We start from the raw sequence: 16,869 nt of genomic DNA on the forward strand, positions 1-16,869 counted from the left end.
GTTCCGTAATGAAGCACACACTTTCCAATTTTCATTGATTTCATAGGTGCATCACAGCAGAATTAGTTTCTTCTTGAATGGCTGGGAAGATGACAGCACACCTTTTGATTCAAGGATTCTGGTGGGAACAGTTGCAGATACTAATGCTGATGGGACACTGAAAATTGGACAGAGCTTCACAGGTAAATCTTTCTAGTTTAGTAGAATACTGTCAAATATTCAAAATAAGATATTACTACATGCAGATAAAGGCTTTTGTGCTTTGCCCAACATATGGATCCTGAAGTAAAGCTTTCTATTAATTTACTATTGTGTTTTTTTCTGAGTAAATAGATGAAGCTATTTCAGAATACGATTATCCTAGCCCCTAGATTGCATGCCTGTTCAGAGACAGAAGCAGAGATGAAGATTTTTTGACTCCTCATGTTCTTCAGTTCCATCAATACTTGTGTAAACTACTAGCAGAATGAGAACTGTTCAGCCTACAGAGATGCCTGATATTAGTACTATCATCAACATCTGGAATTCCATGTGTGCTACAGCATGACATGATCGTTGTAGAACAGCTTCAGGATGTTTTCTTGCTCTCCTCAAATTCTTGGCTCTGCAAATGTAAAAACACTGACTATTGCTTTTCAGGAATGTGCAGAATTTGAAGCTAACTCGTAAATATTACTATATCACTTGGCTTTATTGTGCTTTTGGGTAAGAAAGTCATTGTCCTGTTTCTTTAATGCTTCTGTTTGTGATTTTGATCCTGAATACAAAATAACCAATAAATGTATAAAAGAAAGGAGTATTTTAAACTGCTTTTTTATCTTTATTGTATAAATTGATAGGTACAGTTGTACCTACTGTATCTCTTCTCTAATTAGAGGTGGCACATGGACTGGCTCATTACTTCTGTCTAATGAGCCGATCCTTGTGCCACCTCTCTAATCAGAAAAGAGATAGGTACAAAATGTTCTTAGAAAGTTATTATAAATCATTCTTCTTTTATTAAAAAATAATAAAAAAAAATATTAAGTTACTGCCCTCTATAGTTTTGTCCAGATCCAAGATGGTTTCATTCAGGGGGGTAATTGTGCAAGAGAGATCTCTGTGTGCTGGATTAAAGGTGCTCTCAAGCAGTGAAAAGCTGCCTTCTGCTCAACAGGATTTGATTACTTATTTATAGTATATTTTCTTAGGTTTAGAACAATTTGTTGGAAGGATGCAAGACTTTCGATTTTACCCGGTGGCACTTACAAACAGGTAAAGAACATTTTTTTTGTTAAAAATAAAAAAAATAAAAAAAATAGGAGTGTCGTGATGAAAAAGAATAGATAATTTACTTGTTTCTCAAAGTATTGTGCTTTTTACATGTCTTTAAGTGATTGCTTATGATACAGTTTACTGGCCATCAACTCAAACATGATTTTGATCTTAAGTCTTGCGTTAAAATAAATTAAACAGTATAATGTATTATGCTTTTTAATTGTTGCTTAAGTATATGTAGTGAAACTCAAAAGTATAAAAGGGTATGCTTTCCTTACTAGTGTTGTTCCAATTATAACCTGATTTAGCAAGTATTCTAGCAGAGAGTAGATCCAGTTTCTAGGTTACAATGCTTAGAAGCTATCTAGGTGTTATCAACTTGTCATAATTCTCACATAGTGTGTGCTGGTAAGCTTAGGCCTGTTAAATGAGACTTCCCAAGCCTCCCTAGAGCTTCCTGTAAGCTACAGGCAATTTCCTCCGTAAATTTCTGCAGATGGGGTGCTGCTTCTATGGCCTCCTTCCTTCCAGAGAGTAAAGTCTGCTACTGTTCCCAGATATGCAGCACTGTGAACAGTTGTTTCTGAATGTTTAGCCCCTACAGAAAGGCTTACTGGTAAGCTAACCTCCCTGTCATGGATTTCAGTGTGCATCTGCGGCTGTTTGTCAGGCACAGTCTTTACTCCTACCTTCTCAGAAGCACTTATGGAATAATGCCTTGGTCTCAGGGGAAGGGAGGAGAGGACGGAGGGCCAGTCCTGTTGAGACCAGTCCAAAAACAGTGAATCAGTGATCCGGAGGAAGAGGACAGACATTGTAGCTGGTCAACATGCTGATTTTGACACTGCCAGTTTGGCTACTGTGCTTAGTGATTCCTTTCCTCTAGCTTCAGCTTCCCCATGGCATCAGACATTCGTGTACTGTATTCTTGACACTCACCCTCAAGCCTCTACGCCCAAGAGGTTATTGTCTTAATTCTTCATTTCTTTCTATATTAGACAGTTTTCATAAGCCACCAGTGACTTTTCTACCTCAGCCCGTGTAGCCCTGAGCCAATTGCTTTGACATCCTCCATCCCCTAGGCCAAATTACAGTTGCCACTGCAATTTGTGTTGCCCTCCAGCCTCCCTTCCTAGTGTGTTACAAAGAGATGTTACCTTTGCTATCCAGCTCTTGCTGGATTAATCTAGTCAATTCAAACTGGCCAGAAAAAGTCAGCTCTTATTTGTCTGTGTGGTGCTACTGGGTAGGCTAAGCACAGCAACGCTTGTGACTGCAGACCTTAAGGCTACTTAATGATAATCTTCCGATAAGATGTAGAGCAGTTTCCTAGGAGCACTGATATCTGCAGGACATTACAATGAACTGTTCTCCTGTGAATTTAAAGTATTAATATGAATCTGAATTCCATGCTGCATGAATATCATGTTGGTTGTATATTCTTTTGGAACAATGCTTGAACTACGATACTCTGAACTACAACTGAAGTTACTGAAAAGAATATAGTTTAAAAATTGAAAGATAAGGTATTTTACAAAGTGTTGCGAACTAATGATTCATAACTTTGTCAATGCAGTTTTATTCCTGCAACTAACTCAGGTCAGAATGTTTACTTGGGATAAACTGTGAATAAAAGTCTTTCTTGCATATGAATTATTTTAGGTATATGGCTATTGGAAAGGTCCTGTTACTCTGTTCTGTAGGATCTGTAGAGGCTGTTATTGATGAAATCAGGGAGATGGGATAAGTAATTCTTTAAATTTAAAAAATCCATAGCTTCTGGACCCCCAATCCTTTTACACCAGAGATGAACAAATAAAGGTTTATGTAGTCTGCCCATGTCATTTGTCCATTACTTTGCTTACCTTTTCCACCTATCTATTTGGATTGGTAATGTCGCTGAGAACAACAAAGATTCAACTGCTTTGACATAGGCTGTAGGAATCTAATAGGGCGATCTCAGAGTGGGGCAGCCAAATCAGTGGATATACATTACAGCTGGCTAAAAGGGAAAATATTTTTATCTACATTTTCTAGGGTGCAGCATCATACTTCTCATGCTGTCTTTTTGGAGGGTTTGGGGACAGGCATTCAACTCATCTATGGTTATGCCTCATAAAAAGCCACTGCTCTGGCATGCTTAAGAACAGTCCAAATCAGTGACTAGAGCCAGATGTGGTACCATAATTAAATATTGGTAGGGTTTTTCTCCTTTCACCTAGAGCTGAATTAGTCCTACCTGAGAAGATGTCCTGAGAAGTTTTTTTCTCTTGGCTCCATTTATTTGTGGAGCTCCACATTATGAAGGTTGAACAATGAAAGCAACTCAAGCACTTTTTCATAGATGCCTTCGGAAGATGCCTGCTGCTTGCTATTGATTAAGTAGGGACCCTAGGTGGCCTGATTCCTAGCTGATTGCCCCATTTATATGAGATGAAAACAGGCCTTAGGGCTTCTAGAGTAATCTAAGTTGAATTTTATTTAATCTATGAGCCTAGAGGCACAAAGTCACACTTGTCATTTTTTGTCATGTACGTAATTACTTTATGTGCTGTGACAGAGACATTTTGGAAGTATTCTCTGGAAGATTTCCTCATCTGCATACCCAGTCAGAGTGCCGCTGTCCTGGAAGTCATCCCCGAGTACACCCTTTGATACAGAGGTACTGCATCCCTAATGGTGCAGATGATACCACTAATGACAGAGTGCTGAGACTGGATGCAGAAGCCCATCCTCTGTATTACATCAATGATGATGACATTGGGACCACCTGGATTTCATCTGTGTTTGCTAATGCTGCAGGTCTGGATCATGGTGTTTCTATCACAATAGATTTACAAAATGGACAGTATCAGGTAATGAGAAGATTACATTTGCTATTTGTTAATCTGAACTAGGAAGAGATTTCATATTCACTTTGTTTAAAATTTTGGCGAAACTCAAACTTTATACTTTAAGATATTTTCCTTAAGATGCCAGAAAGAAAAATTCCATTATCAGCAGGAAGCAATGTCCTATAATTCTTGCAATGGAGTTTTTGTTTTGATGTACCTTAACTGTGATGTACCACACTTAAAGTGTGAATATCCTGCTTGAAGTCATCAATACTTGGAAATTGGTTGCTGTCTTCTAACTTGTTTTTTGTTTTTTTTTTTTGTAAATTTCAGTTTGATTTTTTGTAAATTTCTACTTCAATTTTCTCTTGAAATGTGAGATGTAATTTTTGTGCTTTTAGATACAAAGCTGACTGCAGTCAAATGAAGTTTTAAAAGCCTGTAACACACTGGCATGTCATAAGAGATCTGTTATGTAGCCTAAGTTTTTTTTTTTTTCTTTGTTATTAATGTGGAAAAGGTAAAGGATATGGTGACAGGTTTTGGCCACAGAAATAAGAATTAGTCTGTTATTTATTAGTCTGTTGTTTAAATTAGTCTGTATATGAAAATAAGTATTTTTGTTACTTAAAAGTTCAAATATATGTGAAGCTTTAAAGCTCTTTTGGCGCACGTATAAATTTCAACATTACATGCTCAGGGAGATCCTCATCAGCACAATACAGGTATCAGGCTGGATACCAGGGTGACAGCAGATTCCTTAAATGCCCTTCATTATTGTCAAAATTAATACCAAAGTAACAAATTATGGATGGCTTCATATTTCAATTTCAAATGCTCTTCAAGTAAACAGTTTTGATGCAACAGTTCAGTTGCTCTGTAATGTCTGAGAGAACAAAAAGCTTGTTTAACAAAAACTGTTTCCAAATTCAAGACAATGTGTGGACTGAAATACTGGTTCTGCATTTGGTAGATGCTAAAGTAGACTGTATTGTCACATTGAAATTTAAAAACAGTGTTGAAATTCTAATTATTTTATAACAGTCATTAATATCAATTCATATATTTGCTCTCTTCTTGTAGGTATTCTATATTATACTGCAGTTCTTTAGCCCACACCCTGAAGCAATAAGAATTGAAAGGAAAAAAAGAGATGATCTTAACTGGGAAGACTGGCAGTATTTTGCTAAAAATTGCAGTATTTTTGGAATGGATAACAATGGATCTCTAGAAAAACCGGACTCTGTCAACTGTCTCCAGCTTCCTAGGTATGAGTGGATTTTATCTTCATACTACAGATGCTCTGAACAGGTAGCATCCTGACACTGTTCATTTCCATGTCCTAGTGAGATAGAATCTTTTAATTTGGCATACTCATTTATTATAGGCTGCTAGGTATATAAAAGATCCAAAATCTGACCTTTCAATTGAAGATCACCAAAAGGTCATCTACCATTTTTATCAAATTTCAGACATTGAGGAATGTGACACAATTGATTGTCTTATTTTTGAGCTAGGCTTCTGAAATTGTGTATGTTTGTGTTGTGTGGGACTGTTATTGTCAGTAGCATTAGGGAACAGTAAGAAAAAGAGTGGAGAGAGACACAGTTCTAATGGATTGGTTATACCTATGCAGGGAGTATGAATGTATTCCTTCTGATCAGTTTTTCCGTGATTCCGTGATCTCTGTGGCTGCAACTTGTTCTGGAGCATAGAAAAGAGGACAAAAACTTAAGAACAAAATGCAGTCATTTGACCTTACTACTAGTCATGCAAAACATATGAGAAATAGGTTCAAAATTATAACTTTAAGCTTTTTAATTTTTCTAAGCAAGAACAAGACAAAAACCTCAGGGGTGAGCTGAGAAAGATCATTACTTCAGAAACATGTTGCAAAACTTTTTACTAGACTGTTAGCATGTGTAACTTTAAACATTTTAACTTGTTACACATAAATATAGCATATAATTTATAATAGTAAAATAAATCGTTTTATACACATGTGCACATATATATACACATGCATGAATCTTTGCCACAACAGGTATTCGAATTCACTATCTCTTGCCTAATTTCAGATGCCAGACAGTAATAGGCTTATGTATTACTTGTCTGGAAAACAGTCAGAAAATACAGTATCAGGTGCTGTAGGCATTTTTTTCCCTTTTTCTGTTTCACTTCTGGTGCCTTCCTAAGACTATTCAAGTGTCTGCATCTTTGTTCTCCAGGAGTTCAGAATTCTGTAGAGAATGCAGGAATCTTTGTTTAAAAATTAAGGAATGTACTCTGTAAATGGTGAGGATTCTAGCTCTTCTTTGAGTACACAATGTTGGAATAATGTTCTGTGTCTATTTTCCACCCCACCCCATGCTTTTAAGTGCCAAGACACGTGACCAAGCTGCCTGTGGAGGTTTTAGGCAGGAGTGTGTTTGTACCTTGGTGGACAGAACTTCTTAGGATGGCACAGAGGGCAAATGACCTTGATTTTGAGACCCCTACTGTAGCTCAAAACTTCACAGTTTGGTGACCATGAGCTAGTGCCTAATAGACTTTTTAGTTTCCTTGAGGAAACGAAAGTTGTTTCTTTCCTCCTACATCTTGTACCACCTCTGTAAGTCAGGTGTCAGTTGTTGTCCTTTATCTGATTATCAGAGGCTTTAGTATCTTTGCTTATTCTGAGTGTAGGCTGATTCATGGTTTAATTTATCTTGTTTTACTGTTTTTCTGAGAAGCTGAATGTAGAAACTCTAAGATCTTTAACTTGTTTATGTAGGTGATGCCAGCCTTACAGTTCTGCTGTTCCCTCTGGTACTTCCATACCAAGACTGTGTCATTCATCAACTATTTGTACAAGCCTTAACATTTCTATTACAACTCTCTGTGTCATGGAAGAAAAGTGTAGCATTTAATTTTCTATGGAGGGTTTGAGAGGAAGTATTCCCCCAAAGGAACACACAAAGTTATTCTACTGAGATTTTTAAGCACTGAACTGGATAGGGACACAGTAAATTCAAAGAAGCTTAATAGAGACAGAGTAAGGCTCAGCAAATCTGGTCTAACTATGACTCTTACCCTTAAAAGGCTCAGAGTTATTCTGAGGTGAAGAAAATTAGTTTTGAATGTTGTATGTCAGTGCCAAACGATGTGTGGATGTTGGTTTTTTTTTTTAATGTGTAGGCATGCAAATAAGCAGACATTCTTACTTGAGTACAAGTTCTACTCATTGATAAGCTCTGCCTAGTAAATACACCAACGTGAGATATCATTCATACCAAATGTGTAAGCATGAGATCTGTATGTTCTTATTTCCTCAACATATGCTTGACTTCTGAGGAATGTCTTTCCTCTTCTTAGGCTTAATCATATAGTTTTACTCTGAATCACACTGCATTCCACCAGGCTCTTTCACTGCACACACTGGAAGTTATAATGTACTGTATTTATAACCGTTCATTCATTGTAATGAAATAATATATTCCAGTGGCTCTAAAATTCAAAATATAACTAACTGTAGTTTTTCTTAATGTGTTCAGCAGATAAATAATCAAGCGTGTGGGCTTGTTTAATTGTATTAGTTATCAGAAGGAATTCCTTATGTAGTTCAAGTACAGTTCATATTTCTTAGAGATGCTATTAAACTTAAAAAAAAAAAAAAAAAAAAAAGAGTGCAGATGTCATTGTGTTAGTGTTACACTTTATTTATATCCTGAAGTTGTCTTTTAGGTGATTAATTTTAATAGGAAACTTAGGGTCCAGAGAAGAGTATGGCAGTCTGGGGAAAACAGATATTTAAAGTAGGTTTTCTTTCTCTTCCTTGAATTTTAGAAACTAGGAATTCTGTGGCATAAGAACTTTACTCAGAATCCATAAAAATCTATGTACCATAACATGGAGACCTTCTCTGAGGGGGGAAAAAAAGACACTGAGGGATGGAATCTGTAATATATGCGATGTTTTGGTTTTCATTTGTCTTTCTTTCCTTTATTTAAACAGCTTTACTCCGTATTCTTACGGTAATCTAACTTTTAGTGTTCTTACCCCGGAACCAAATCACCGACCTGGTTACAATGATTTTTACAATACTCCATCTCTCCAAGAATTTGTGAAAGCTACACAAGTGAGGATTCACATGCGTGGCCAGTATCATACTAATGAGTCTTGGGTAAATTTTAGGCATAGATACTATGGAGTTAATGAAGTTACAGTCAGTGGAAGGTAGGTGCTACTGAAACTCTTCCTATCACTGCCTCCAACTGCTAAAGCTGTGTGAAGTGTGTAATTACTTGCCTAAAATTTCATGAGGTTGTTCTGCTTTTATATTTATGAATAAGAAGGCAATTTGGTGTGAAGGAGTATATCAAGTGTATATCAAGTTTGAGATGATTGGTGTGCTGTTTTTTTTTTTAAAGCATCTGCTCACATGTTATTTTAAAATTAATAATACTTATTATAAAAATCTATCAAAAGCAATCCTTTCCTTGGAATTACCTGTGCCTCTAGGCAAAGGCTTGTGATTTAAACCATGGCTTGTGCTTTGTCCGAGTTTCATTATAGATACCCAGACATGACAATTGTAACAGTTGTAATACACAGCTCATTCTTTGTTTTAGCTACAATTGTCCATTTAAACTGGGCAGCTGTGAGTGTAAGTGTTACATTATCTGTGACTGACAAATTTATTGTATATGGTAAGTGTTCTGTCTTGTGAAAGGACTAATTATGCCCTGTAAATAACATGCAAATTTGGCAATGAAATGTTTCCATGAAACACATGGTGCAGATTTTTGTTAATAAGTATTATTTCTGAAATTCTTTTGAGAGAAAGCACCCCATCAAAGTTCACATTTACCTTAAACTTTTCTACACAGCTAATGTTTTGATTATTGATTTATGTGTTTTGATAATTCTTTTACTAAAACAGCTACAATCTTCTTGATTATGTCATAGTAAAATTATTTCAGGAGTGATTTCTAAAGCAGTGCCATACCTCCAGATCTGCCATTCAGACAGTGATTGTTACTTTCTATGAAATAGTACTTTATAAAGGTTTTAAAAATTGGGCATTTTAACTGAGGTCAAGTAATCTACATTATTGTGCTTGATACAGTTAAGATTCTTTAAAGTATAGCCATATTGTAAGGGTTAACATTGATGAAAAATTAACCTTTTATAAATGCATGTTATATATTGAAATGTAGTTTTCATTACCTATCACGTAAGGTAAAAGTAGCTGTGATACATGATGGTTTTAATTTCCTTGGAAAGCAGTTCTTGATGCTCACAAATGTGTTCAATGAAGACATCTTTTGTAAGTTACTGTACTTAACAATCTCTTGAGTTTATAATAAAGAGCCAGACGATGTTTTTAATAAAACCAAAAATTATCTTCATGATCATGTTATATATCATTGCGGAGGTGTTTCACATGTTCAGCTTTTACTTTGCTACCTCTTGTTCTTTCAGGTGTAATTGCCATGGCCATGCTGATAATTGTGACACAGCGATGGAACCGTACAGGTGTCTGTGCATCAAGGAAAGCTATACAGAAGGAAGTAATGTTAGTCTTTTCTTTGTGACTACTTCACCTATGAACTCTACCAAATCTGGTATTTTAGACCTGGGAATGTGTACATATTTATGCATGTTAGTGTTCCCCTAATTTTCATAGGAAAAGTTGCTATAGCAGGCTTTATATTAAATTAAACACATGCACAAAAAAACATACAAGCCCACTTCAACAGGCATTTCACCACAGAAAGTTAGAAGAGCTGTGTTTAAGAATTTGATTAGTTAGAGGAATATGTCAGTTTTAAACATTAGATTGAAATCTGAATTTAAGATATAATCAGGTAAAGATTATGGCTCTACCTACTATACCAACTAGCAAACGATCTGTAGAACAAAATTATATGAAGACTTAAGTCTGATCCTAGTTCATACCAGTTCAGTTGTTAAGAGTGCAGAAGCCAGAAGCATGGAGTTCAGGTTTCATTTGAAAGTGAGCAGTTCAAGTGGTGTAGGGCAGCTCCATGATGCAACCCAAGTGGTGGGTGTTTATGCTAAAAAAAATGCCTAATCCAAGGTGAAATGCTAACAGAGGCCTACCTTATGAGAGTTATGTAGATCTGTATGAACATATGTAGATAGCAGTCTCTGAGTTCAGCCAAGAACTGTAAAAGGAAAGTATTTTAATATTTATTTTTGAGAATATGTCTAAGTTAGGAAGAGTTTAAGCATTTTGGTTTTAATGGCTTTGTCCTCGTTTCAGCTGAGGCAGTGTTAATCACACGCAGGTTTTGGTTGTTGCTAAGTGATGGAAGTTGTTTTACTGGGAGTCTTATTCAGTATTTTGGCCCAAATCATGGATCTGGGCAGTCTTGTTTTAAAACATTGAAAATTGAGTTTTGAACTTATGTATTTAAGGACAGTCTGGAAGTGTTGATTGTCCATGCATTTTACAGTCATATATAGCATTTGGCTATCCTTAAAATACTCTATAGTAGCTTCACAATTGTTCTAATGAAAGAACAAATTTCATATTTATTTTTAATGCTGCATCTTTTCAGTCAGTAGCTGGTAAGTGTTGGGTTGGAACTAGAATTTAAAGGAAATATTAGTAAACAAACAAAAACAAGTAGATACAATCTAGACAACACATTCTTACCCCTGCTTTGCTTTTCTCTTAATAACAGCATTTCTCAGTAATAAGGAATTTTGTAAAGTACGGTGTGTAGCTGAAACTTGTCAAGTTGCAAAATTTTAATTTCCCAACTAATTTTACAGTTCTTGGTCAGAGAGAACCAGAATGAGTGTCTTTAGTATAAGGCATCTACAGAGAAAAAGCTAAATGAAGAAACTGAACATTTTTTTTCTTGTGAGATGAGAGACAAACTCCATGAGGTTTCATTTCCTCTTCTTTCCTAGTCTGGGCTCTCAAAATCTGCAAATCATTTTTAACCTCTCTTTTTTCCCCGTAGTCCCAAATTTCATACCCATATATTCTTCTTCAGAGCACATGTTTATTATTTAAAGACAGAAATCCCCCATGGTGTGTCAAATACCATAACATGGTGATGTAAATAACTAAACTAAGATCATTTTTAATGAGTTATGCAGGTTTTTAGTAGCTGGTATTGCTTTGCTGTGCAACAGCAATCCAGCTATCCAGATGTATATGCCAGATAAATTCAAGATGGTAATTTTAGCTGTATTAAGTGTAAATGTGACAAGGACATACTCTACCATATGTTAAGAGCTTGTTAAGGGATCTTACATTTCTGGTCCAAGGTACTCTAAAAAATAAACTTATCAATTCTGATGACTCACTTCTACCACAGGTTGAAAATTAAAGGACACTGCTCACAGTGCCATTTCTTCTCAAATGTTTGCCATACCCCCTTCCCTGCCTGCGCCAACCCTCCACACATGAAGAAAAGTTTGCATTTGGAAAATTCCTTCAATTAAGCACAAACGCTTAATTGGGATTCAAAAATTAAAAAAAAAAAAAAATGGTCTGAGAAACACAGGTATGTCTATGAAACAGTTTTATCAATTATCAGTGGTAGTCAAAACTATAATGGATTTTGATTGTCCTTTACATGTTTGTCGTACAAAGATCAAAACTTAAGTTGTGTGGAATTCATCTAAAGTCTGATAAAATTCAAAGTAGTGATATATTCACAAATACAAATTCTATTTTATTACTAATTCTACTTTATTTCATCTTTAGTAGAAACTGACATTATTACAGAATCAAAGAATCACAAGGTTGGAAAGGACCTACAAGATCATCTAGTCCAACTGTCCTCACATTACCATTGCTACCACAAGCCACTAAACTGTATCTTGTAGCTCCTTATCCAGATGCCTCTGGAGCACTGCCAGGGACAGTTGCCTGCCCTGAGAGGTGGTGGAGTTGTTCCAGTGCCTGACCACTCTCTGAGAGAAAAAGTTTGTCCTTATGTCTAATCTAAATCTCCTCTGGCACAACTTGTGCCTGTTTCCTTGGGTCCTCTTCGTTGCCTGGGAGAAGAGTCCAAAGCTTTCCTTATCACAGCTTCCCTTCAGGAAGTTGTAGAGTGCAGTGAGGTTTCTTCTGAGCCTCCTCTTTTCCAGGCTAAATTTTCCAGACTAAACAATCCCAGCTCTTTCAGCTGCTCCTCATAAGACTTGTGCTGCAGATGCTACACCAGTTTCATTGGATACATTCCTCTCTGGACACGTTCCTCTCAGGACGCGTTCCGGGGCCTCAATATCTTTCTTGCAGTGAGGGGCCCAAAACTGAACACATTACTCAAGGTACAGCCTCACCAGTGCTGAGTACAGGGGGATGATTACCTCCCTGCTCCTGCTGGCCACGCTATTTCTAACGCAGGCCAGGATGTCATTGGCCCTCTTGGCCACCTGGGAACACTGTTGGCTCATGTTCAGCTGAGCACCAACCAACACCCCCAGGTTCCTTTCCTCTTCACAGTCATCCAGCCACTCTGCCCCAAGCACTGCAATTAGGTTGTTGTAGCTGAAGTGCAGGACCCGGCACTTGGCCTTGTTGAATCTCATCCCATGCACCTCAGCACAGCGATCCAGCTTATCTAGATCCCTCTGAAGGGCCTCCCTCTTCTCAGGCAGATTGACACTACCTTCCAACATGGTGTCATCTGCAAACTTACTGAGAGTGCACTCAATCCCCTCATCTAGGTCATCAATAAAAATACTAAACAAGATAGTCACCAGTACTGACCCCTGGAGGACACCACTTGGACTTAAATCCAGCTGACGACCCGTTATATTGACTACTACCTGTTGGGCACGGCCCTCTAGCCAGCATGCCTTACCCAAAGAAGGGGTAAAATAAAATTAAAGGAAAATAATTAAACAGTCTTTAATCATATTCATTCAGAACAGAGTAATTCAAGCATTTAAATTGTAGTTACAATGCAAATACATAAAATCAAAAAAGCTACACTCACTGAAACAACCCTTTCATGTTGACGGATAGTACCTGGTAATGCAGATACGTCATTAAAATGTATTTGGTTTGTTTTCACAAGGTACTGTAAGTCTTGCAAGACTACTTGGTGAACTTCCAGACCTCATTAAATATTTATAATTAATCCTTACAAAGTAACATTTCACAATGTGTGTTCTAATTAAAAGGACATTGTCAGTTTGAATTTTTTTTCAGCACGTAAAAACTTTACATTTCTGTTTAATTCACTTTTAGACTGTAGATAATATTTTATAGATTTCTTTAAAAAAAAAAAACAACTAGAAATCCCATAGTAAATTTAAAAAGATCTTTCATATGATCTTAAGCACAATATCAAATACACTCAGATTCACACTTCTTAATCTCTCCCAGCAAGCACAGACTGCTTGCCTCCATTATTTTTTCACTTGACCCGCTGCTATTGCTGTTCTTTAACACCTTAATTTTGAGAAAGTCTGTTTCCAATAGGCATAAAGCATAGCAAGGAATAGAATGTGACAGAAATAGAACTCATAACAGAAGTCCAGTATTCAGTGAGATTCACTTCTTTGAAGTAACTTGTTCTTATTTAACCTCAATATATTTGAGATTAAATAATTATCAATAATAAATTTGGTGGGGATGCTAAAATGTTTAAGATTTTATTAATTAAAAATATCAGAAGCCAGTGCAGAACTTTACAACTGTTACATGACTTTAAAGTTGGTATTGTCCTTGTTTTACTACAGGAATGTCTCCTATATTAGTTTATTTTTTATTAATGTGGAAAATTGTGGCAAGCCAACAAACATCCAATTCATTAATTTTTTATAAGTTTACAGTATAACTGTATTAAAACTAAACTATTGATTCACAGTTTAGTTTTAAAGCCACTAGATCTAATGACATCTGATTTTTATCACAGAGCAGAGAAATAAAGGTCTGTCAACAAAATGCTATATGATTGCTACAAGCCATATGAGATGCATTAATGCTAACAATTATAGAAATACTCACTGATAATTGATGATTGCTAGGCAGAAAATGATGTGGGGGTCCTGGTCAGCAGCCAGCTGAATGTGAACCAGCAGCATGCCCAGGTGGCCAAGAAGGCCAATGGCATGCTGGTCTATATCAGAAATAGTACAACTAGCAGGATGAGGGAAGTGCTTCACGCTGGTGAGACCACACCTTGATTTCAGTGTTCATTTTTGGGCCCCTTACTACAGTAAAGATACTGTATTGCTGGAATGTGTGCAGAGAAGAGAGATGAAGCTGGTGAAGGGTCTAGTGGTTGAGTTTCTATCTCTAGAGATATTCGAAGAGACACGTGAACATGGCATTAAGGGACATAGTTTATTGATGGGGCTTAGTAGTGATAGATTGTTTACTGGACTTTTTTCCATCCTGAGTGATTACATGATTCTATAGTGACTACAGTGTATTTCAGTTAAGTTGAAGTTTAGAAATTTGTAAGTACTGTATAAATCTAAGTAAAATATTTTCAAAGCAAACATACGCTAGTGAATACAATTGAGTATATTTTGCCAGATGGGAAGCTCCTAGACTATCACAAGTAACTCAACTTAGTGTACTGATTTGCTTCAGTATTTGATGGAGATGACAGAGCAAGTTATTACATTCTTCTACCTTAGTACTCACAAGCAACAGGCAAATATTTCTTTTTTTTAAAAAAGAAAGCAGAGCTAAAGCAATTCTTTTAATTCTTCAACCAGATAAAGACTTCTGTTATGATTGTTCTCCTGCTGTAACAGCTACACAAAATAGCAGTCGAGTCCCAGGTACTTTATTTTCCTTTCTCATAGGCGTTCTCTTTCCACATACTTACATCCATCCCTTGTTGCATGTGTTTTTCAGGTCTTGAGAGCAACTCATCTATTTTGCATTTAATCTAGAGAGATAAACTTTTCTTTGAGTATATTTTTTAAATTCATGTATCATGCTTTTGTTTTTGCTAAGTTAGATGTCAGAATCTTCCAAGAAAACTAATATTACATAACATACTTTAACGTTATTAATGAAAACCAAGCGTTAATGTTAACTGGCGTTCCTCTTGAGAGGTCAGCCGCTCTGTTGCGCAAACTGACGTCAGCAAACTGGGGAGAATCTTCTTAAGGGCAAAGAGGAAATGTTCAGCTTCTTCATTTAGTTTGTTCTGTAAATGCCTTGTGACTATTGTGGGAATTAGCTGGCCTCATAGGAGTGGAAACTGAAGCACAAAGTGTCTTGATCTTGGCAACATTTATACATAATTTATAGACATGAATATATGCTCAAAAACTTTGCGCTGTCATATGAAAAGTTTGACACAGCCCATGAAAAGAGCAAGACAGTCAAAAAATGGCAGCCTTTCTTTACAACCTGACACCCTCCTTTAAACTGATGATGCAGAACTTCATGCAGAAAGGTAATGGCAAATTATATAGAAGTAGTTATAGAAATCACAATAATAGAAAATAGAATTTAAAAGAAATAAAACAACTCTGATGAATGTTTGAGGGGATATGAATGGAAGTGAGGATGTGATTGGACACAATAAAAGCTTCAAGTCTTCAGAGTTTTTAATATAAATTAATGATATTAAACATCTACTGTCTGAAAACTAGATATGACATGTTGGTGTAACAAATATGGGATAACTAAGTCCTTTTATGTTGTTACAATATGTTGTTGCGTAAGAAGAAATCTAAATCTGAGTTAAAAGTTAGCATGTTTAATCATATCAGGTTTTGGAATTAATGATTCACAGTACCTGAGCAGCTGTAAATACATAGTAACTGGTCACTCAGTGACCACTTGCAGAAGCAAGCTAGTAAGAAATATCCTTTTTGGTAAGCTATATGCCATAATTTGTTTATAGAGATAGGCCAACTGGTCATATTAAAACAAAAAGAAATAAAACAGGGTGATGATTGACTGGTGTTTTAGAAACAGAAAGCAGACGTAGTCCAATAGTTTTACATGCCTGAAAACTTTGAATAACTTTTGATGTGTCAGTGCAAGTTATGGGTTTGTCCATGAATCCATCCTTGGAAAACTGTTGTAATTTCACAGTTCAAAGACCCAGGCTTCTAAAACAAATCGTGTATGAGCATCGCTGAGATAGTGAAAGAACTTGTTCCTGTCTCAGATACCTTGTGATTTGTTGCACCAGTGCTGATATGTTGAAGGAACTGTGAAGTAGTTGTTACTCCGTATATATTTTCATCTGAGGTTTTTAAGTTTTACTTAATAGGAGATATGAGGTCATAGGCAGATAGTAACTAGCATTATGACTGTCATTGCTGTCATTTCTGCATTTCAGAAGCTAGGAAGGGCTGTTCCACTCTGAACATATTTTCCAGGGGCTTATCTACTATACAGGATATGTATTTCATTTAATGTGATAGAAAATTGTGAGACAACTGGGCTGGTGCTTCAGTGTTGCTGAGAGTAGCTGTTGTAAATCATACTGCTGTGTATATTTATTGAATTTATAGGAGTTTTACCATATTCTTTATGAATGCTGAAGTGATTAGCCATCATCTTATTCCTGTTACTATTTAAAAAGTCCCATGCACCAGCTTCCTAAAAGATAAATTAACCCTAGAATACCTATTAAGTGTGGCTACATCACTCTGAAAATGAAATTTTCAATTGAACATCCTGAACAAGTCAGAGCTTTGGTGAACCAGAATGCATGCAAAACTTACCAGATGTAAAACGCGTCGTCTTCCTCTCTTTCTAATTTTTTAATTTATTATTTACTGAAGTCCTATAGAGTTGGAGTCTAGAAGAGAGTTATGTGGA

At 36.3% G+C, this 16,869-nt stretch overlaps 1 protein-coding gene across 11 annotated transcripts in view; it reads left to right on the forward strand.

Moving 5' to 3' along the window:
• Positions 1-16,869, forward strand: part of USH2A (usherin) — a 370,614-nt gene that overhangs the window by 33,076 nt on the left and 320,669 nt on the right. For all 11 annotated transcript variants that reach the window (XR_005858133.2, XR_005858135.2, XR_005858134.2 and 8 more), the window contains exons 4-9: positions 47-182; positions 1,191-1,254; positions 3,818-4,112; positions 5,175-5,359; positions 8,085-8,306; positions 9,555-9,648. Coding sequence is in view for 8 of the 11 variants with exons in the window: in XM_015283893.4 (XP_015139379.2) it covers positions 47-182; positions 1,191-1,254; positions 3,818-4,112; positions 5,175-5,359; positions 8,085-8,306; positions 9,555-9,648 (996 nt within the window). In the remaining 3 variants the exon portion in view is untranslated. The remainder of the gene's footprint in view (positions 1-46; positions 183-1,190; positions 1,255-3,817; positions 4,113-5,174; positions 5,360-8,084; positions 8,307-9,554; positions 9,649-16,869) is intronic.

This window comes from Gallus gallus, chromosome 3 (genome assembly GCF_016699485.2).
Source record: "Gallus gallus isolate bGalGal1 chromosome 3, bGalGal1.mat.broiler.GRCg7b, whole genome shotgun sequence".
In the NCBI taxonomy this organism is placed as follows: Eukaryota; Metazoa; Chordata; class Aves; order Galliformes; family Phasianidae; genus Gallus; species Gallus gallus.